The sequence below is a fragment of the Cyclopterus lumpus genome, chromosome 7, assembly GCF_009769545.1.
Source record: "Cyclopterus lumpus isolate fCycLum1 chromosome 7, fCycLum1.pri, whole genome shotgun sequence".
NCBI classification, from domain to species: domain Eukaryota; kingdom Metazoa; phylum Chordata; class Actinopteri; order Perciformes; family Cyclopteridae; genus Cyclopterus; species Cyclopterus lumpus.
In genome coordinates, this window is record NC_046972.1 from 6,255,332 (window position 1) to 6,278,013 (window position 22,682).

Here is a 22,682-nt window from a genome sequence, read left to right on the forward strand (position 1 = left end):
AGCAGAACACCAGAACGAGGCGGTAGTTGGTAGGATGAAGCGTTGTAAAAAGTACAAATTGCGGACACGTCCTCGACTTGGGGTCGTTCCGTACGTGGGGGCTCCAGAGCACAAAGGAAACCTGCTGTTTCCTACACGTGAAATAAAAACGTTGATGTCCGAGTACATCGCCTCATGTCACGCCAAACCTTTCGCTGCACATGAGCATACCACTGCTAATAATGAATGTTTATTCCGTGTATATTCTAAATGTTTTCATAGGTGGATTAAAACCAACCTCTGATTTTCTTCTTCTTCCTTTTCACATCCGCACTGCAATGGATCGGAGCAAAATCTCATATAGGTGAAAATGAAACCTATTATGAACATTTAGCAAAAGGCCGCACTGTAATAACAGATATTGGACATTCTATGTGAAACACATCCAACAAAACATGTGAAGCATTCAGCGTCCTTAATAATTCATATAAAACCACAGAGGAGCGTTGACTTTGGTAAAGAAATGAGACAAAATGAACCAAAGTGGCAGGAAAGTGAGGGAGGCGTCATCAGAGTTGGTGTGTAGTCGCACGGTGCGACCAGAGCTGGTAGGAGAGAGAGATTAAACCAAGTGGCCCAGCACAGGAACAATAGATCCTCGGCAGCGTGCCCAGTTTGGCCTTTGAGAGTCTTTAACTGAACAGTTCCTCTCGGCGGCGTCCGTGCGCTGCATGAGGCTGTGAAGGCTATCTTTTGATCTTGACTACAGAGGAAAGTGTTCCATCAAGAGAAGGTCCTTCCCTCACTTTGGCAGCCGGATCATTAATTCCACTTCCAGAAAGAGTAAGGAACTGCAAATAAAAAGGGGCAGACACTATATATTGTTTTCCCCCTTTGCATTTATTACTCCTGTTCAACAATGTAAGAAGAAGAAGAAAAAAAAACACAAGCAGAGAAAAAGGTTTTGACATGTCATCAATATCCATCAGACTGTTTTTGCTTCGCAGGGCGACAATTTGAGCCACACACCTCGATAGAAGGCCTTTGGCAGCGGTGAAAATGCAAATGGGTACTTTAGATGAATGACAAACAGAAAACCATGATATGAATTTTTGGCTCAATCCTCATCAGCAGCAGCACAAAGAACTCTTCAGACGGCGAGGCCTCAGAGTAATCCAGACGTGCCTGTTTTCACGATGCGTTATTTTTAGGCCTACTATCGCCATAAGTGGTGCTTAGTAAAATGCTGGCAAAGTTACTAGTGGGATTGGAAGTCCCACCTAGGAGGATTTAATTAGTGCTTTGAATGAATAACATTTCACCCATTTCTCTCTCTGTCCTTGGTAATCAGTTCTGGGCCATTAATGAGAGGATGACTATCAACTGGCGGAGCTGGCTGCTGATAATTGAATGTGTAGAGGCCATTAAACATTCCTAATCAAAAGCAAACACTCCAAAGACACGCAAAACAATATGATGTAACAACAATGGAAGCATGTTTGTTGGAAACTGAATGAAATAGAACCCATCTCTCCTCGACTACAGGGGCGGTCTTCATCGACGCCGTTCAGACAGTTGAGACGTTGACGGGCCAGAACATAGTCTGCCTTTCCCGGGGTATGGCACCACATTGAATCTCCCAAGTTAGTGTTTTGATCCAAACAGCAGAGAGGGGACGGACAAGAAAAAACACTTTGTAATTGAAGCGTTCTCAGAGGCTCCATTCCACATGCCAACAGGTCTGTAAATCACTAACGGGGGCTATGAAATCACTGTCCCTCTATTGACTCGGTACTATTGATCCGACTGCAGCGTCACAACTCATACGAGGTTGGTAGGTCAGCGTTAACAAACCCAACCCTCTATTGGCCCCCTGCTTGACCCTTGAGATAACGTAGTTTAAGTGGAGCTTTTGTTCAAGCCCCTTTTCTTGTGACTTTAATATCTCTAAATGTTCTTCACTGTCACATTTGTGTCCCAGAGTCACATGACTTTGTGTTGTTGTGAACCGTCATATCTGATTGATTCATCACGGGCATGTATAATTGAAGATTCAGTGCTCATTATGCTTACATTACTCATGCGACACTAAATATTTTAGCACATGCAAATGTTATTATATGCAAATCTATGGAGCGATATTATAGGTTTTATGGTGTGCTGGCAAGATTATTGCCCCTGGGTGTTTGGAACAGCAAATGTAAACGCCCTCACAAACTGGCTACGCTGAATTATTGACATTTATTTGTGTGAAAATGCCAATGTCAATTTATCCCTGTGACTGTTTCATTAGATTTGTACGGCGCAAGACACGCGAAGGCTGCAACAGACCGGAGTTTTTTTTTTTTGTGGAGTCACGGGAGGAAGCGAGAAGGATGGAGAACTCCTCAGTCTGAATCATTATGAGCAGCACGTTGCATCTTCGGTAATTGCGTGAGGGACCTCGCTGTTGCACTCAAATTTGTTTGTGTTGTTCCTTCAAGGTCCGCCGCGCCTCAAAAGAACAGACGCTCCTTTTCCTTTCTGCAAGCAGCTTGTCGACATGACTCTTTGTCCAGCGGAGCAGTAAAAGGGGTCCGGTCCACGTCCCGTCTGACCAGCATGTCGTTGACATCGGAGGCAGCGAGAGGGGAGTCGTGCTTGTGAAAACCAGAGCAGACGCCCGCGTGGAACATGGAGAGTCATTTCAGATGCTGACGGCTGCTGTGACCGTCCGCGGGTCGAGCCTGCACGATACTGCTGGGGTTCTGTCATGATCCATTAGTTTTTAGTTTAGTTTTTTTTTTTTTTTTACCATTTTGAGATGTGGAAACACAGCTGAAAGCTCTTTATGTGTACGCAAAGGCTAAACCATGATATAAAAGTTACAGCCATGACACTGATTTTGCTACGTTTCCTGTCCAGATTATTATTATTTTTGTTTAAATGTGTTGTATTCGTGCTACGGTTTACAAATCTGGGTAAAATATACTCTCCATCACACAGTTTAGCATTGCTTTGTTGAGTTTCATGTGCACGTTTTGTTCTAAAACATGCTGTTGTTGCATGTAAAGTCCGTCTCAGTTGAGTCTCACTCCATAAACACAGCTAGCACCTTTTGGAGGGAACCAAGGTGGAAATTCACTTTTTGCTGCAGACGTGGGTTCTCTCTGACATTTTGATTATTATCAACAATGGAAATGAAACAGCCGTCTGCAAATGAGCGCTACAAACTTCTCAGAGCCGCCTTCCAAGTCCAAGGCGGTGAGCGCTTGTTACTCAACCGAATACAAAACAGGAAGTTCATCTCTTGAGTTGCTAAAAAAAACAACTTTAAAGTGATGACTAGTACAGCAGTGGCGGTACCCGCCCACATTTTCAATACTGTGCAGAAGGTCCAAAGATGCTGCGTGGCGCCATATGCTCCTCTCCGGCATGTAAGCAAAGTACGCGAACAGCCGGTGGCTGTAAAATGGGGATTGGAGTTGTGGGTCCACACTGCTGTGGCCTGTCTCTGTTTGATATGAGCTCACAAATCACATTCCTGAAATGCCTAATGCTCATGTTCATACATTTGGGTTTTTTTAATGGGATTCCCCCCCCCGACCAATGATTTGACAAATGTAGCAAATTACCTGTAACAAATTCTCCACCTGTTCCAGTAAAAACCCCGTTCATGTGGAAACTTGTGAACATGCATAATTAAAGAAACAACAGATGAGCTGCAATATGCTGCAGTAGCTTATGGACAGACAAATTGTGCAATCACCTAGTTGCAGGTGCTTCAAAAACAAAACCTATGACCCCTCCGGCTCCAAGGCAACAGTACCAGCCATCATCTCACTCTGGAACACTGTGACATTTAATTGTACCACACATTTGTAAAAGTCTCTTTCACATGGGAGGAAGTACCATATCAGAGGGACCAGCAGTACTTAACACGTATGGGATTTGAAACTATGACCCCACCATTTAGGACTGATGCAAGCATAGAGACATATACCACCACTGCAGCGACAACCCAACAGAGTGTGTTTGTAAGAGCGACAGCAAGGTCATCACAACTCTCTCTACAGAACCGGTGTGACACACCAATACATATTAATTTGGCAATTCGTGCTTGATTAGGAGTTCGTTCTCACCCATTCACTCTGTTCATATCACATGTCTGTCCGTGTATGAACTGATACTAGAAGCTGGACAGAAGATCAAAGGACTTAAGAGAATCAAGGTGAGCCAAATGGCATAACTTATTTCAGCAAGCTTAAGCTAAGCTCAGGACTTTTATTGTGGAAGGTGGAGTATTTTAATGCTCTTATTTGTTTATTTTTTAGAAATTAACTACAAACAATGAGGTGGGCCAATGGAGGCTCTTAGTATAGGAGTTAGGCTTATTTAGTTACTACTCTTTCCGTTTTTACTTTTCACAATAAAAGCCCTCGATGCGAGGGTGATCTTAAATTCACTGTGAGCATTTCGCTAAGAGGTAACCAACCACACAGGGAAAGCAAACAATATATTCTTATCACCAAAAATGCATGTATTTAGTATGGATGGTTGAATGGCGCGACAGCAATGACGTAATGAACGGGGAAGAGATAATTCCGCGAGTGGCTGATGAACTCAGTGTATAGTCCTCTCTATAGGACTTCCTGGTTGGTGAATAGTGAATGAGTGACATATTTCGGACCATCAGTACTTCGAGACTTCAGTATTTTTAATGCAATGCCAAGTGTATTTTTCCATGGATGCTTTGGCCTTTTTCCTTTGGCACAAGGCCAAGGAGGCCTTGCATGACATGATGATGCAGATCTTTCAAACAAGTGACTCGCTATCCACTGACAGCTGGTGGCAGGCGTGCTCACAGGTGTTCTGAGCTATGTGAGCCCGGCAATTGACTTTCAGAATGTGATCGCCGGCACTGCTCAAGAACTGCTAAACACAGCGGCGTTTTTTTACAACGCTGACAATATCCGCTGCATATGCTGTGATGGGTCTAATCTCCAGTTCATGCTTTTACAGACAGTTCATCATTTTCAACTCCTCATCACCATCTTCATGAAAGTCAGGTAACTTGCGCCGCACTCACTCAGACACAGAGGACAATCTCACACACACGGGAAACATTGTCATCCTTTATTTGAGGCATCGGTGGCAACTGAGAAACAGTCAGCGCTGTGGAGGAGTCCATATCTGACCATAACGGTACACATGCGAGGCTTCGCAGGCGTCACCAAGAATGCGCCGATATTGCTCGCATCTACAGCTAGTGTGGCCTTGTACATTCCTGTGGATGCGTACTGAGTTGTCATGCTCGCCTCCATGGCCACTTTAGAATTCCCGACGGCATGAAGTCGAGTCAGCTGAAGGGCTTTCCTTGCTTCCCATTGTTTGTTGTCGCTGCAAAGTCTTTTCTCTTCTGTAGGTTAATCCATATTTGCACATGCCAAACCAACCAAACAACACCAGACATTAGCAGGAATTGGCGCATTTACGCGATACACAACTGATGTGCACACAAAAGCCTGTGATTGGATGACAGATGGTGACATGATCAGCACACAATCTCCCATGGCTGCTGTGTCAGATCTAGGGCTTGCTTATGGGGTCAGATCAGTCTCAATAATTGCAAATGCACACAGAGAGACTTACAAATGCAAACACAAAGATTTACAAATGCGCACAGAACAATTTACAAATATGTTTAATTTACAAATGCACACAGAAGGATTTACAAATAAATTAGACTCAAAAATGCATGCAGAACGACGTGTCTGTGTTTATTTATTTATCAATCGCACTGCATTTGTTTGTGGATTCTTCACATGTGTGTGTGGATTTATGAGACTCCCCTGCCGGCTAGATCCGCAAATGCGTTTTTTCAACATAGACCTAGCTGTAGCCAATCAGATGTCGCCCTAATTTATTTGTAAATCCTTCTGTGTGCATTTGTAAATCAAACATATTTGTAAATTGTTCTGTTTGCATTTATAAAATCTCTCTGTGTGCATTTGCAATTATTGAGACTGATCTGACCCCATACTTGCTGATCAGTGTAGAGCAGCAATATGGGCCGGCTTTGCTCATACGGTCCCCGTAGCTATACCTAATCCACGTACCCGTGGGCCAGGACAGCTGACGCAGCATAAAGAACCATACGAGTTCTGCAAAAGGAGGAAGTCAGTGTGGACGGGTGGCTCTAAAAACAGCAGACTTTCACCCAGGAGCCTGCTGTTTATGTGTAAAAGTAGAATTAACGGTATTTATCACATAACTTTCATACTGAAGTAACACCACTTCCGTAGCTATTTAAACCCAAACCATAATAATGATATTCTCTTAAACCTAACCAAGTAGTTTTGTTGCATAAACACTGCAGGGGCTAAAAAAAAAAAAAAACTTTCTGTGAGGCATACTTTGATACAGGACAAGGGAGGTCATGTATGGGACAAACCAACTCAGCCCAATGTAGGGGGTGTGCGGGACAATTGGCAGCCCTGCTTATTAGACACATCCAGCAGTTACGGAGCAACATGAGCATTCATTTGTTTCTGGCCACCTGATGAATGTCCTTTTGGCTCTGTTTTGGTCTCTACCAATTTCTGTGTTATTATTGTTTCCCACTATGTTCTCGAGATGGAAAAAAAGTATTAATCTAGTTTAATCTAATCTCAAATTAAGGATTTAACTTGAGCAAATGTACTTATTTACTTGGCACAAACATTATGCACAAACAGCGATCAAAGATGGCAGATAAATAACACCGTAGCATCAAGGACCATCTTTAATAAAAACATTATAATCACCTGTAGACAGCTATAAAGCATCTGCATAAGCACCCAGCCTGAATGAATGACTTTTTAAAAAAGGTTTTACATTTTTTTGTTGACCACAGCTCTTTTAAAGTGCACCCACTGGCATTACTGTACCATTACAATCCGCTCATGCCCAAATGCAATTAAGAACAAGTCTTTATATTATTGGTAAACACAGAAATAAATATGATGGGTAGAAAATAAACTGGCAGAATTTTCACGGCCCTGTCAGTAAGAGTGATGGATTATGATTAATTACACTGCAACCCTGCAGGGCTGGGACGTCACTCTGACTGAAACGTGGCTCTCCAATCTGATAGCTGGCTGAGCCGAGCTGGAGATGAGGGAAGAAAACAAATCGCACCTCAGTGGCCAAACCCTCTCCGGGGTTCCTCCACCATCTCCCAGTATGGCGCCCCACTGCAACTGGGAGCAGTAACACAGAAAACATCAACAGGTTTTAAGACGCAACGTATCCCTCTAATACCTGAAAAATGCAGTTTGAGACCCATCCATTTTTCAAACACTACAGTGATCATGAGACAGGGCCTTGTCCTCATAAAAAGCCATTACGTGAAAGGCTGAAAGAACAGCAGTGGAGTTACAGTAATGGTCCTCGAGTGGCTTCAATGGTGCTCGTTCAGAAGATCGACTGCATCTGTAAGGCTTAAACACACACACACACACACACACACCCTTGGAGATGTGATTGGAGACAGTATATAGAAAAGTAACTTGTGCTTTAAAGAACTCTGAGGGCACTGCATATGTTATACCACAAGTTCTCTGAAGGAACAGACCTCTCACTTTCCCCCAGAATGCCAGTGAGCTAAATGTTAACTGTAGACCTCAGACATGCAGTCCTCGAGGGCGTTTTTCCACCCATGAAAGAGGGCATGCAAACATGGAGAAGATGTCAGAATGTGGGGGGAGGCGGGGTAAGGGGGCTGCTTTGTGTCTCCATGGGCCGGGGTGGGACATCTCACTGTGTACAAATGAGCATCTTCATATACAGTTTGGGATTTATATCCTGGGAGCGCAGGAAGTTTTTTGTCCTCACTTTGCAGAAGGAATTGGGCCACTGGGGAGAGAGAGAGAGAGAGAGAGAGAGAGAGAGAGAGAGAGAGAGAGAGAGAGAGAGAGAGAGAGAGAGAGAGAGAGAGAGAGAGAGAGAGAGAGAGAGAGAGAGAGAGAGAGAGCAAACATTGTAACTCAACTCCGTGCAGCAGCAGTGCTTTCTTCCATGGACTGAAGGGAGGAAATCCTCTTCTTCGGCGTCGCCTGCAATGCAAATGGAGCCGACAGATTGAGGCTGGGTTGACACACTCTTCTCTAACACACTCCTGACTTTGCGAGGAAACGGGGAAGCTTTATTTCATCATTTTTTTTGAAAAACAATTTTTCCCCTCGAAGCCCGAGGCGCAAAGGCATCACCAGCACTGACAGATCCCCGGCGCCCTCCACAAAGGCTCACACAGGTGACAAGTGTGTCCAACTCCGAGAGCGCTCGGTCCGGCGTGCGTGAGACCACGTCGCTCTTGTTTTGACGTGCCATCTGGAGCTGCAGCTGCAGAGCACATTGTGGCCACGCATGACGCATCTGCGCCTTCAGCTGTGTGGTTGAAAAAAGGAAGACAAAAAAGAAAAAACAACAACAAAAAGCCGGCTTCGGACGCCGGAGTGCTGAGTTGTCGGGCAAGTTGCTGATTGGTATGTTCGTCATGTCCGCCCGGGCGAACTTGCGCGTCCCTCTGTAGAGTCGCGCGGAGCCGCGCTCGGGGCAGAAGTTGGTTGGGAATAATAACTGTGTGAAGAGGTTGGCAGCGGCGTCCAGGGTAACCTGAGCGGCTGAATTACCGAGCAGCAGCATCCTCATCCTCATCATCATCATCATCATCATCACCATCATCAGTGTCCCCGTGCGAGGACCAGAGCTGCGGGGGACCGCTGCTGCTCACTGCTCTTCATCTACATACTAACAGTTTTTTGCTGAAGCCAGCCAGTGCATTTCAGCTCCTGAGACCACAGCTGCGTAAACTTGGCCCGATCTGGTGACATTGTACCCTCTGTGTGTTTGTGTGCGTCCGCGCGCGCGCACGCACGTGTGTGTGTGTGTGTGTGTGTGTGTGTGTGGGTGTGTTTGTGCGCGCTGAGCAGCCTGGATGGATATGCGGCTCACCGAGGGAATTTGAAAAGCAAAGGGGGATTACTACCGGTCCCTCTCCTTTTATAACCTCAAAATGGATGCCGACGACAGCCTGTGGAGACGCCAGTGGATTAGCCACTCTTCCGTCGACCTGCTTGACATCTGAGCGGCACGAGCGTTCAAAGTTTGGATAATCTTTAAAAAACAAACGAAAAAAAAACTCAAGGTGTAGGATGCAGTCTGGAGTGAAGACGCTCTCCGCAGGTGGAGGTGCGTCACTCTGCTGCCTGCTGCTTCTCTGGCTCATCTATTCCCATCTGCTTAGAGAGGGTAAGGACACTTTCTTGCATTTAAAAAAACTAATCTTTATTTATTCACATTTTTTACTTTGTCAGCACCACCATTGTCCCCGAGGGCTTCTTATTGGGATGCAGCCGCACATGGTGTGGTCAGATCCTGTGATGCTGAGAAGAAATCCCCATAATGTCTCAGGACTTGTAATGTGTCTGTGCTCAGCGCCAGTCAATTCATGGTGACCTTGTTGTACCTTGTGGTATTTCTGTAACCTGATTTGATGTAATAATATTCCTTTAGTGAGTGCACGGTACTCAGCAGCCTGTGGTGACATTATTGCACTAATTATTTGTATTTTTCATATGAGATTCCTCGTAATCTGGTGTCCCTGATTCGGATGCAGGCTATTTGCTGCCTTGTGGAATGATGATTTTATTGCATCCACAATTGAGCTTTGGGTGAAGAAGCAACACAGAGGAGGAGGCCTGACTCCTGCCTTCAAAGCTTTTATAATTTCACTCGGGTTAAGGCTATATCCATCCACGCCATGCTTACCTTCTAAATAATACATCCGCTGGTGCAATTACACCTCCACCCTGACACAGAATAGAAAGCAAAAGGATGTTTCCCTGCACATCATTTGGCTGCCGTCCACGACTAAACATTTTGGGATTCCGGTGGCATCAAAGACCCACCGAGAACCGGCTTAAAGCATTGGAACTTGTTGGGAGATGTCGAACACTAAGTTTGCAGATTAGATCTTTTAATCAAGCATTGGCCAGCAGCATAATAACCGCTCTGGAGGAGGGATAGTGCCTACATCAATGTCTTTGGCAGCTTGCCGGGAACAAAAGTAGACACTGATGTGAAAAATGAACTGCCTGTGCACTCAAAAATGTGCTCCCTTTGCCTCTCATTTGCAGCGTTTTTCTCCCAAAGTGCTGCTTTCACCAGCCTCTTATTGTCGCCCATGAACCGTGTCTCAAGTCTCCGTAAATTATCCGAGGAGTTAACAGCAACCCTGCTCTCCCCCTCCGACATTTATTGTTGACTCGGTTTCACCCGAAAGTGATCTCATTAAAGTGTTATTGTACAAAATTGTTCAATCAATCTCTGGATTTGGCCTAGTTCAAAACATAAGGATATGATTTGAGCTTTGACACTCTCTGTGTGTCGCTCACTCCTCCTTCCAGCCCTGAGCTGAATTTTAAGAATGAAGCATGTAGTATTTTTTTAATCCGTACTTGTAATCTTCAAATCCCCGTAAAATCCCCCCTTTGAAGAAACTGTCTGCTGTGACCAGTCAGGGCTGTTGTACGAGTAGTTCAGACCACCAATGTATACAAAAAAGAATCATTTCATCAGCTACTTCATAATCTACATTTGTGGTGTTTATAACTGTCAAACCACTCATCATTTTCATGACCAGCTCTTCAAACTTCCCCCTCCACGGACCCCGTTGGAAGCAGCAACGCGTGTGGTTGAGCCGGTGGGCGCAGAGGTGAAGCCTTGTGGTGGTGGGAGGCTGCGTCTCCTCCGCCCTCTCCGTAGCTCATCTTTCATGGCGCCTCGGACAGGAAATCAAAGCGCAGCATCCCTGTAAGCGCACGCCATTGGGCCAGTGCCCGCCACGATGAATGGCCTGTCAGCCTGCTCTTAACGTTGCCAGTTTATTCAACGATAAATTTGGAAATGTCTGGATTTCCTCGCTGGACCACATTCCGGTTCAGTGGTGCAGTCAAAGAGCAGTGGCAACTGCTGCTTGCTTTGTCAACCACACTGCTGTGTGTGTGTGTGTGTGTGTGTGTGTGTGCGCAGACAGTTGGCCTTTGCTCTAACTCGGCTCAAGGAACTCAAATCAATTTCAACTTCAAGTGGGAAGATACAAATTGTTCCTTCTAAAATAATCTGATCACACAAGGCCATCTTGCGTCTTAGAAGTGGCATTCCTTAAAATCTTTGAGCATATAAGAGGGTAAATTAAGCTCTCATTGTTGCAGTGTGCACTACACGTCACCTGTCAGTCAAACAGTTGGTCAAGAAGAACATCTTTTTCTTTTTTACCCTAATTTCCTATTCAAGTGGTTTGCAGCTTTTTAAAGTTCCTAATATATATATTTTGATATTGACACTGTATCACATGATACGTGTGAGACAGGTTCTGAAAACTGAGGCCGATGAAGAAACGTCCTAAACTTCCAATTCTTGCTCATGCCCAGCAGGAGGCTGGTTGCATAGAAGTCCGATTGTATAGAAGTCTATGATAAAATGACTCTACTTCTCACTCAGTAAACAAAGTAAGCACGAGTTTATCTCTCAATCTCAATCTCTAGTTTCAAGTCTTCTTCAATACAGCATGATGTTAGAGTCAAATAGACCATAAAGCTGATTATAATACGGGTAGATGAAATCAAGCATTCTTATTGGTTGAGAGTGTGTCACGGGCTGTACTGTATTGAGCCATAATGTGCTGTACACCTGTTTATATTTATCTGAGGGTTCCGTATCGGTGCTAACAGGTAGATTTAGTTAGACCGTTAGTTTCGTTTCAAGCTTCAGTTACCAAACATATTTCAAGTGAACATTGATATTTTCAGGTGGACGTCATACCACCATAGATAAGAAAGACATTGAGACCTAAAAAAAAAACTCCCTTCAAAACTTCTGGGCACCAAATCTAAATGAAAGACAGAGTTTGAGTTATAATAATAATAATAATAATAATAATAATAATAATAATAATTCTGGAGAAGGCACTTCCAACAACGAGCCACCGGCAAAGAGAGCAAGAGTGGTCAGAAGTGATATCATCAGAGACGAAGGGGACATGTAAATTAAATATTATTGTATTGCAAGGGGGCCATTGTCATTTTTGTTATTTTAATGGCAACTTTCATAAAATGAGCAATGTGAATGAATGAGATGGTGCGAGATCTAGCTAGGCTAACAAACGTGATGTCCCCAATGCTGTTTTCTTGTTGCATAGCAACAGCCCCACATACGGGGACTATTTTCTCTCGGCTACTGAAATGCGATACACAACTTTTGGTGGCTACAACTATTTTGTGCTGAAAGGCAGCTTAATATTCACTTACTATTTATAATGTCGCAGGCAACCGTATTATAAAAACAATAAGGTACTCGAGGCAGGACTGTATCGTCAATAATGTCCTGTTCAAGGGTGTTGTTAGGCCCGTCATGTAGCAGAACAGGAAATGGATAACAGATATATAGTTACAGTACTGCCTCTCGTACCTTATTGCTTAAGTATGCATTAGGGCACTACTGCTACCAGAGTTGTATCTGGCGTCTATAGGTCACTCGCGGTCACTTCGGTTCACTGGTTTAAAAAAATAAAAAGCCAAGATAGCGACAGCCACAATCCAAGATGGCGGCGGGCCAAAATGCCAAACTCAAGGCTTCAAAACAGCAGTCCACAAACCAATGGGTGACATCACGACTACATGTCTACATGACGACATCCACTTCTTATATACAGTCTGTGATGAACCAACCGATAATTAATACCCTCTGAAGTTTCCTTTAGTTAAACCAAGCTTTTTAGCCTCTTTTGGATGGTTCGTTTGCGCAGAACCATTTGAGAAAGAGTTCGGGAAAGGGCAGGCACAGAAAATACTGTGGAGGTGATTGGATGAACCATCTGTCAATCAGGAGTAGAGCGAAAAACCTCTTCTCTTCTTTCAGTGAAGATATATTCTCCACAATACATGCTGTTGCAGCATCTAAAAAAAAAAAGAAGTGTTTCTGCAGCTCTTAGTTTCTGGTAGTTGGCACTCTTCTCTTTGTCTGCTCAGCTATTACTTCTCATGCTGCAATCTGCTTCTCCCAAAAAACCTAGAAATGGAGCATCACTTCCCGCGTCCTTAATACAACGCAGTACGTTGGATGACTTGAACCTATCCACAGAGATCCTAAACTGGGTGTCATATAATTGCGACCGTCAGCAATGTGTCACTTTGATTTGTTTGTCGATAATTCAATCACCGCTTCGGAAACACGAATCCTGGATGGGGAGAAGCGGCTATTTCCAACAATCCAGCCAGTCTTCCTGCTCTGCAGTACAAACTGTCGATAGGCATGACGGCACACGTTTTATGAGCTACGTCTCAGTGGCGGTGTCACAACATTTTAGTATGAGTCACCGTGGCTTCAAAATCAGTACACAGCTCCATTGATGACGGCGGTCCACTCCTTTTTTGGACTCTGCCTCGCGTCTCTGATGTCTCCCCTCCAAATGTCATTCACAAACCCAGAATCATTTCGTCCTGGTAAATTATTTTGGATGCCATCAGGGTTCCATTTTCTTTCCTTTTTTTTTTTTTTTTTTTTACAAATCAGCTCTCGTGTGAATGAGTCCTCACCAGAATGATGAATTTCAAAAACCGTTGCGTGGCATTCTCTTTTAACTCAGGGAGCAGGGCCTCTCCATCCAAGCATTAAACTAATCAGAGGAGCAAAGAATTACCGACTTTTTGAAGTGAAAAGGATGATTTCCATCCTAGTCCTCTTCAAGGAGGCATTACGCATGCAAAAGGAGACCCGCTTTGATGACCTTGGCTCTAAATTCGAAGCAAATCATCGAGGTCTTCTATAGACGCCGGAGCTGTAAAAGTACGAGCATCTTCATGGAACAAAATGAAAAGAATTTGTACAGCTAAATCAATTTGGCAGCACACACAGCTCATACTTCATAGCTCCCTGATTATGAATTATTTCTAGCCTTCAGCTTTGACCTCCCTTGTGGTTGAGTGTAGTGCACCGCTCTGTGTTTTTCTGCATTGTTATTTTATCCGCGGAAAGCTTTGGGCTTTAAACTGCTCCATCATTGGCAGAGTGGTGTAAATGATTCGAGTAATGCTTCTTCAGTTTTGTGTCCTGATCTATTTTCCGCCCGATGCCACTAACACTAAATTTACAGAGAGGACTGTGCTTGAATATTAAAGCAGCGGCTCACGCAATCACGCATTACTGTACCCTTCGGGGTCTTCATGGTCTTCTGATGCTCACCCTTTTTCTCTGGGCTCGCATTAGAGAAGCAGGGCATCCTGGAGGGCTCTGAAATTCGAAGTGAGTCACCGTGGCATTAGCGTGCTCTCTGCATCACATTCAGCTGAGCTACTGTTTGCTTTTGCAAGCCATATTGTACATTCACTCTTTACGCCTCAAGCCTGTATTCATCCACGACCAATTGTCTGAGTGTACTCTACATTGTAATATCTCTGCAGCCCAGACCACGCCGCATGGCTGCAACAGAAATCCATCCAGAAAGCCACCTCCGTCATGTGTACCGTCCGAGGCTTGTCGCAGGCCGGGCCGAAATTACAATGGCAGCCCCTTGCACCGTGTGCATGTAAGGGGAATAACTTCTATTTTAAAGCAGCCCCCCCCACCCCTCCGGCAATGTCACACAATGGCAGCGCTGAGCGTTGGAGAATGGTAACTGTTTAAGGACCAAATTGAACTTCGAGGACCTGGACGTCCAGGAGAGTGACGTGAGCAAACTAAACAGCACGCTCCTGCTTTCCAGTGAGGGAGGAAACAATCCAACACTGTCGAGTCCGGCTTTCTCCCCAGAGGCAGCGCCATCATACTGCCGCTTCGAGGAGTTTCAATTTGTCATCCCCAGTGGGTGGAGTAGTGCACACACCTGACACGGGAATTACATTTGGGCAAATAGAGCACATGTCCATCGTCTCAGTTGGGGTGCTCGTGACTTGGTGCAGCTTTAAGAAATCCCACAGCAGAAAACTCCAAGCTGCGTTGTCATCAGGGAGTGAGAGCCGGAGCTCCTCCTCAGAACAATGAATGGCGGACCGACTGTGGGCCAACTCCGTGCTTATTTTACGACTCGCAGATAAATGAGCCTCATCCCGCAAGAGCATAACATACCACTCGTCTCCAGGAGTCACCCCGGCTGCTCCCACACGTCCCTCCGCCGTCGTTCCTGATTCATTTATGTCAGCGTTTAGATTAAATTGCATACTTGGGTACCATTACAGGTCCTCCGACTTCAGCAGAGAGCTGTTCACTTGCATAAATATTGATCGGACTGCTGTGCAGTATTCAAATAGCATGTGAGATGGAGCAGTGGTATTCTCCTTTTAAAGCGAGCACATTGCTATAAAGCGCGTGTTTCGCTCCACTGCTCCGCTGCCCTACTTGTTCAGCAGCAGAGGGTCACGGCGGTGTCAGGAAGCGTAAAGCACGGGGTCAGTCGAACATCTGCCTCTCTCACCTGGTGTCCATCTCATCACCTAACGCTGTTGGGCCAATGAGATGCACTAGGCGGTGGCCGCCTTGACTAACATTAGCTCAGTAGAACAAAGGCGGCTGTTTGATGTTGACCTGAGTTGTTAAGAGAAAGACAAAGCTGTGAGATCAGAGCGGGGCATGAAGGGAAGAGATTAGGCCCAAACTCTGCAGATGAAATCAAAAGCAGCTGCAGATTATGAATCCAGATCACTTCGATAAACCTTTTTAGTGTTGGAAAGCCTCCTTTTTGGCTCTTGTTACACTGTGAGTAACGGTATTATATCAACGTGAGTGGTGGTAAACCTTGGTGAACTTCATGTAGGTGAGACTGAAATACTTATCCAATTCATCCATTTAGATGATAGTCATGAAAAAAACTTTGAATAATTTTTGATAATCTATTAACTGTTTCGGTCAATAAGCCCCCCAAAAAAATCTAAACAATGAGCCTCATGCAAGAACACTGATAAAAACATAACAAATAATAAAAAATATAACATGGTTTCCATTAAAAACTGGACACCTCGTACTGTCGTGGTCACAAAATCTGTGACAGAAATATAAACACCTGGCAAAGTACTTCTGCAGTAGTTTTCCGCTACACTAGGTGCCTCCAGGACAACATCACAAGGTGAAAACAAGGTGATAACCCTTAGTTGCAACCCACATTCATGACCTAAATCTCTTCTTTCTCCGTGAGGTTTCCTTCTAAGAGTGTTCCAGATCCGTTTTCCGCAAACCTCTTTTCCAAGTCCTAATCGCTCATTTTAATGTGATGCACACCACCCGTTTCATGAGTAGGTGCACATTTGTAACATTTACTCTACTTGACACCTCCATTTTTGAAGGGGGGGACATTAAGGAAACATGCACATCACATCCTGGTAAATAGAATGTTCACTTTATATTTAGTTTATCTTTTATTTACTTTTTCATTTCAGCGTGTAAATTCATTCAGATCAAGGAATTGCAATGCTTGAATCAAACAAGTGTCGTCCGTCCTGCGGAGAACGGACGACGTTCTTTACTCGACTCGTACGCAAAGGTCTGAAAACAATTGTGTCGGCGGCGAAGGAGACAAATCTAAATGGGAGAAAACTGGTCAACACAACACATTCTCACAAATCACTTGTTCCGCTTCAGAACAAATCTGTGTGTAAGAGTGGCTCTTGCATGAGGCCCACCCTTGGTTGTTTTTTTCAGCTTGTCAAATGTGAGGATTCCCCCCCCCCCTCCCCGAAGCACAGGCAGGCGATAAATCGTGAAGATGGCCTATGGCCTCTCCACCGTCGCCATTATGCGTGTCTTTGAAAAAGAGGCTTTGTAACGCACATTGCTCTGCTCGGGTTGGAAACTGCACATAAAAGCAGTCCATTTGAGTAGGTCAATTTATCCCATAACCAATAAGATTTGTAAAAAAAAAAAAAAAAAAAAAAAGATTTGCATTTGTGAACACAATACTTTCATGAGAAAAGCCCAAATCTGAGCAGTATGACGGTATCTGTATGGACTCGAGAGGCTATGAGGGTTTAGTCCGCCATTACATAACCAAATGTGAAAACAGCAGCCACCACAAAATCAATCTTGACTGATTGCCGGCGCCGTTAATATGTATTACGTCTCACACGGCCTTTTAAATCGCACATAAAAAGATCCGCTGAATTCACGTCTGGTTTGGTGTCACTGCCATGCTCTCGCAACTGACGCCTTGTTGGCAGTTTCTTCCCTGAGAACGGCACTTCTATCACAAAAGGAGCATACAATGGATAATATTACGAGTGTAGTGTTCAGAGTACGATTGACTCTCGGGGAACAAAAAGCAGGTTAGATTCGATGCCAAGACGTTTGATCCAAGCCAGCACAGAACGGTTCCGCGCTATACAGCTGCGTCTTTACAATAACAAAGACAATACATATTGTCATGAATAATTAACTGAACTGCCTTTACATGAAGTGGAATTTTTTTTAAATATACGGTTTGAATCTGTGGTTTGCAGAGGTGTCCCATTTCCAATAAAAGCATTGTAAAGCCTCGTTTCCATCTTAAGAAGCATGCGAGTAATTACAATCTATAAACGGGAGATTGTTTTAATATGGAAATGGAATCCTTGTCATAGTTCGTTCAGTGCAGCCTGTCATATAATTTTATGGCAAATTCCCTGAGGAGAAGCAGAGCCTTTCTCCTCGCTCCCAATCTGGTTTCAGTTGAATATGTGAGCGGCGCGGGACCCTGTGTCTGATGTGTTGGTCTGTTTAATCTGATAAAGGTATTTTTTCAGTCAGGACTAACCACTGATGTATCTGCACAGTCCTAATTAAAGACACAAACAGATAGATAAGCCAGAACAAAGCGAATATTTTATTTGATAAGTGTAAACTGGGACTATATTGCGATGTTAACAGGAAAGATAATTAGCAGTTTTATACATATTCGCTCGACGTGGCCGGGGCCAGCCGCTGTAATGCATCCAGGTTTTTAATAACCTCGTCATGCAGCACCAGCTCTCAGCTCGACAATGACGCACTTTGAATCAGGGGAACATTGTGGACTCCTGGCAGCCTATTTCAGGCCGAGATACTGAGATATTTGTGCTCCTGGTTTGTGATCTGCGCCGTGTGTCTGATCAAAGCGCCGATATGTAGAGCACAGCCTCGCGTCTTGGCTGTGAGCTGTGCGTGTGTGTGTGTGTGTGTGAGTGTGTTTGAACCCCATGTGCGTCCGTGCTGCCGCTCTGCACTTGCACGTTGTTGTGATTCAGCGATTCAGTGATAAGGTCATCAGGCTGCCAGTCAGCGCTGTGAGACGGTCTCTGTGCTCCGTATCGGCTTCCTGTTCGCACCCTAGATGTCTGACGGGATCCGAAGGCCTCGCCGGCAACGCGGCGCCAATCCTTCACCCGACAAGCCCCTCGCCGCCGTATGTACATATCATCATGTGAAATGGAGACGAGGCCAAGCGTCTCCACGCTGCTGAGTGACACGAATCGCCTGTCACATGAATTAACTCCTAGACATATGATGGAGCGCTGGCAGTGGCTGAGGGGCACTTTACAAAGCCCCCACCCCTCCTTCTTACTATTCACCTCCTTCTGGCTTTTATATTTTGCATGAAGCCCATTCATCTGTCCAGTGTTGAAATATCTGATGGCACCTCGGTCCCCCAAGCACCCACCGAGCAAACAGGGACTCGCCTGGGGGTGGGCAGCGTGGCCGACGCTATGAAATGAAACGTGTGTAGCAATTCTTCGTAGAGGTGATTGGGTTTTATGACTCCCAAGACTGTAATAATTTCAAGAAAAAACACACTAATCTTATCAGCCTAAATCATAAAAAGTAGCTGTCAATGAGACTAACAACCCATCCACCAATCCATTAGGTGAGATGCAGATTCGTCCTGTTAGCTGGGGGTCGTGGAGTTACTGACGGGGGGAAACACATTTGGCCAGCAGGCCCAGTAGAGGGGGCAATGAGGGGGCAATGAGGGGGCAATGTTGAGGCGGTGGAGCTGAAGGAGAGCGCTGGAGAACGTCATCCTCTGGAGAACGTCAGGTTGTCGTCTCCCGCCAGTGTGATCATTTTGATCGAGCTCTTGTGTGCAAATGGCAACATTTGACCCGATTGTGGTGCTCAGAGGAAAGGTCAACGGGGGTTCAGAGGAAAGGTCAACGGGGGTTCAGAGGAAAGGTCAACGGGGTTCGCCAACAACATCAGGATCCTGAAGTTAAGGCTAACTCAGCCTAACGTGTTGGCCAATAGTGACACTAAAGGAAAGGTCACAAGCAAAAATGAGCGCGATCCATTCTCTCCTCGGCCAGCAGACATTTTGACCTTATGATGTCGCTAAACGAAAGGTCGCACGGTCACCATAATCAAACATTACCACATTTATCATGTGGAATATTTCCAAGGTGTCTTGCTCTGAAACTAGCAGCTTCTGAAACCCCTCGGTGCCCGCTGAGGCAATTTTATGAGTCATTTGTGTTGATCAACAACCCCTTTAACCTTTGCCATTGTTACAGTCATTTCCTTCTATGGAGCAGTTAGTGTCGCACTTAATGAACCTTCGAGGGTGTTGGGAAGCGACTGGAAACAGCAGTGTTAAGGACTGATGGTTGGTGAATGCCAGGGATTGACCTTACAAGAACTGCAGCACAGGCTCTTCTCTAATCTACCCTCGTGACTTCAGTATCTGCCTTTCACTGGCAGCTGTCTGAGAAGGAAGGAACGTATTTTACATTTTTCCAGATAATTACAAAGGTGAAGTAAGTTTCTGAGCTTTACTATAAACCCATAGCAGATAAGTTTGTCTAGTTCTCTAACTTCACAAGTATTTATATTGCACTTATTAAGAAATGTTCGGCAGGTTGTTCATTTGTTTTTTTAATCGGATACCATTTAAGGCTGCAAAAAACCTTCTGATTTTAAATGACAAAAGGTGCTACATAAAATGTGTCATCTACATATATTAAATTTGTTCTTCCAAATGTGTTTTTGAAAGCAGCAGACACTCTCGAGCAATTTACTGTGATTAAAGCTTGTTTATCTAAAAACACAAGACTATTAAAATATAATCATTCCTCCAAACACACCAGGAAGGCCTCAATAACAGACAATTAAATATGTTCCCCCGGGTTTCCAAATAATTTACCCAAATAAAGCTGCTGCCTCGACTTAAGTGTTCAATGAGACTACAATATGCCATGCTGATGGCATGTATGCCGATGGCATATATTCCAATGTTCATTTTAATAAATCTCCACGTTGAAACATAATTGTTTTAGCTCTTCTATTTGTTTGCCCGCGGCGGTTGGAAAGTAAGCTCGTCTCCTCACCGTGACGATAATGTGAGACAGGTGTGCTGCAGTGTGTTGAAATGCCGAGTGGCACTTGCTGCTAGAAATTCATATCTCGGCATTACAAAGTCACTTTATATTAAAAATGAACATTATTAAAATTGGAATCGTGTTCACTTCATCGCGATCATTTCACGCCGACTAAAGAGTTGAGTGAAAAGGGAAGAATTTGTTTTGTCAACCTTTTTAACTCCCATGACATTAAATACTCAAGATGAAGAACTTGTATTAACCCCTCTCCTAAGTAGTACATTTGTAGCGAAAACACACTCTTGATTTCTCAGTTTCTCCAGTTTTTGTATTGAAATTAATTTAGAGCTCAAATTCGGAGAAGAAATACAAATACAACCTGCGCAGCCACAGGTCCTCGGCCACGGTGTCGTCCATCAATCTGTAATGCCTGTAGAACTCTGCGGTAATGTCTCTGTGGCTTGGATTGAAGTGTAAGAATAGCACGCGCAAAGGTTCTCATGACTTTAAGACCATTTGCCGTTTCAGTAGACTTGGAAATTGGTCCGTTGGAGGACCACGGGGCCCAGCAGCCGCTGTCATGTCAACCGAGTCAGTCACGCATAATTTCAGCCACCGGTCCATGTTTCATCAACGAGTTCCTTTTACCACTTTCATGGAGCTTTAGACTGGCAGGCTTGTTAACTTGCAGTCATGACTAACGAAATCGAAAATGTCCTTTTTATCAGATTCTTGGAAGGACCTTTGTTTTCCACAGGATCATTGTGAGTTACTTTTATCAACGGAGCAGCCAGCCATGCTGAAGAAGCCCTCCAGCCTGCTGCCTGTAAAGCTATGAAATCACTTCCTCATTTTTCCAGATTTTAAAGTTCCATGCAGACCGCAGAAATGGCCCTGTGTCGTCCCCCCCTTCCCCGGCTGCCCGTAGCCGTACCTTTCGTGGACCGGCTTCTCCTTTTGCAATATGTTATTAGGCTCTCATTATGCTAATGTGACGTACTTTGTTCCTCGCTGCTGTGTTCGGCAGGCCAGCTGGCGGTGGGAACCTGCGAGATAGTGATGCTCAACAGAGACAGCAGCGTCCCCAGACGGACCATCGCAAGGCAGACGGCCCGCTGCGCCTGCCGGAGAGGCCAGATCGCCGGCACGACCAGGGCGAGGCCGGCATGTGTCGACGGTGAGTTGAATGATCTTTCACAAGTGTGGTTAATACATGTTGAATGGATGAGAAACGGACCTTAGAAACTGTTTAATTTGGCTATAATTTAATTCACTTATTGGAGTACAACCTATTCCCACGATAGGCATCGTTGTGTCACCTGTAGTGACCATTTCATTGATTACGAAATGAACAACAACAACATTCTGGCAGTGGGGCAGAGCCCTCTAATGTTTGTATTTATCGGGTCCACTGCATTACCCACTGCCTAAGACCGCTTTATTACTGGCACAGCAGTTGTGTTTAAACTTGCTAACTGTAGGTAAAAAAGAAAAGAAACATCAATTTGCAGAGCCAGAGGAAGGTGGGAATATGGGAATGGAGAAAAATAAATGTAATAAAGTTAAAACGTTTTTTAATTTACAAGCAGATTCATCATCTCAAAAATCGAATTGTGCGAAACAGCGGTAGACCACTGTCTAAATTGAGTTTTTCCTAAAGTAGTGATCCTATGATAAGGATGCCCCCCCCGAGTGAGGTGAATATCCTGAAAGATGCATATACAAGTTTCTTTCCATCTTTTTTCTGTGTTATTTACTGGACACAAGTAAATACTAGTATACTTATCTTATTTTGCACTCGGTGGCTCATGTTACCACAGTGTTTAACACTGGCGTGATGAGGTCGATCCAACCTTCCAAAGTGAAGCAATGAGGCTCCTGAACCAAAACATTTTTTTTCAGAGTTTTCTTTTTTTTCTTCTTTGTAATCTCCGAGAATATTCGTTTGTTTTCCTGTAAAGTTCTTATTCCCTTAAATTCCCCACTTTAATCTGAACAAATATTCATATATGTATAGGTTTCTTTTCTTGTACGCTTCAGACTTTCTTCTCAGAATACTACCCCCCTCTGTAAATAAATGTTTCCTCTACAATGGCCCTAATACACAGCATTTATTTAGTTTGAAGTAAGATTTGACTTAAGAGAGCGCTGCGTGATCGCTTTATTGTGACGCAGTGGCGGTAACATAAACACTGGAAACTCATACTACTACAGTGGGAAACTAATATGAAAGATTATAAACACGATTAACAAAAGAATAAACGGCAAACATCATTAGAGTGAAATACAGCAGTGACTAAAAATACATGAAATAAACAGTGTAATGTGGTGTGGACTCATTAACTCATTAACAACCGAATACATGGACCGCTT

General features: G+C 44.3%; 1 protein-coding gene across 1 annotated transcript in view; it reads left to right on the plus strand.

The window, feature by feature from the left end:
* Positions 1-9,152: 9,152 nt before the first annotated feature.
* The window catches only part of tafa5l (TAFA chemokine like family member 5, like), a 36,683-nt gene continuing 23,153 nt past the window's right edge, over positions 9,153-22,682 (plus strand). The window contains exons 1-2 of the mRNA XM_034537701.1: positions 9,153-9,249; positions 21,337-21,486. Coding sequence (XP_034393592.1) covers positions 9,153-9,249; positions 21,337-21,486 — 247 coding nt within the window. The remainder of the gene's footprint in view (positions 9,250-21,336; positions 21,487-22,682) is intronic.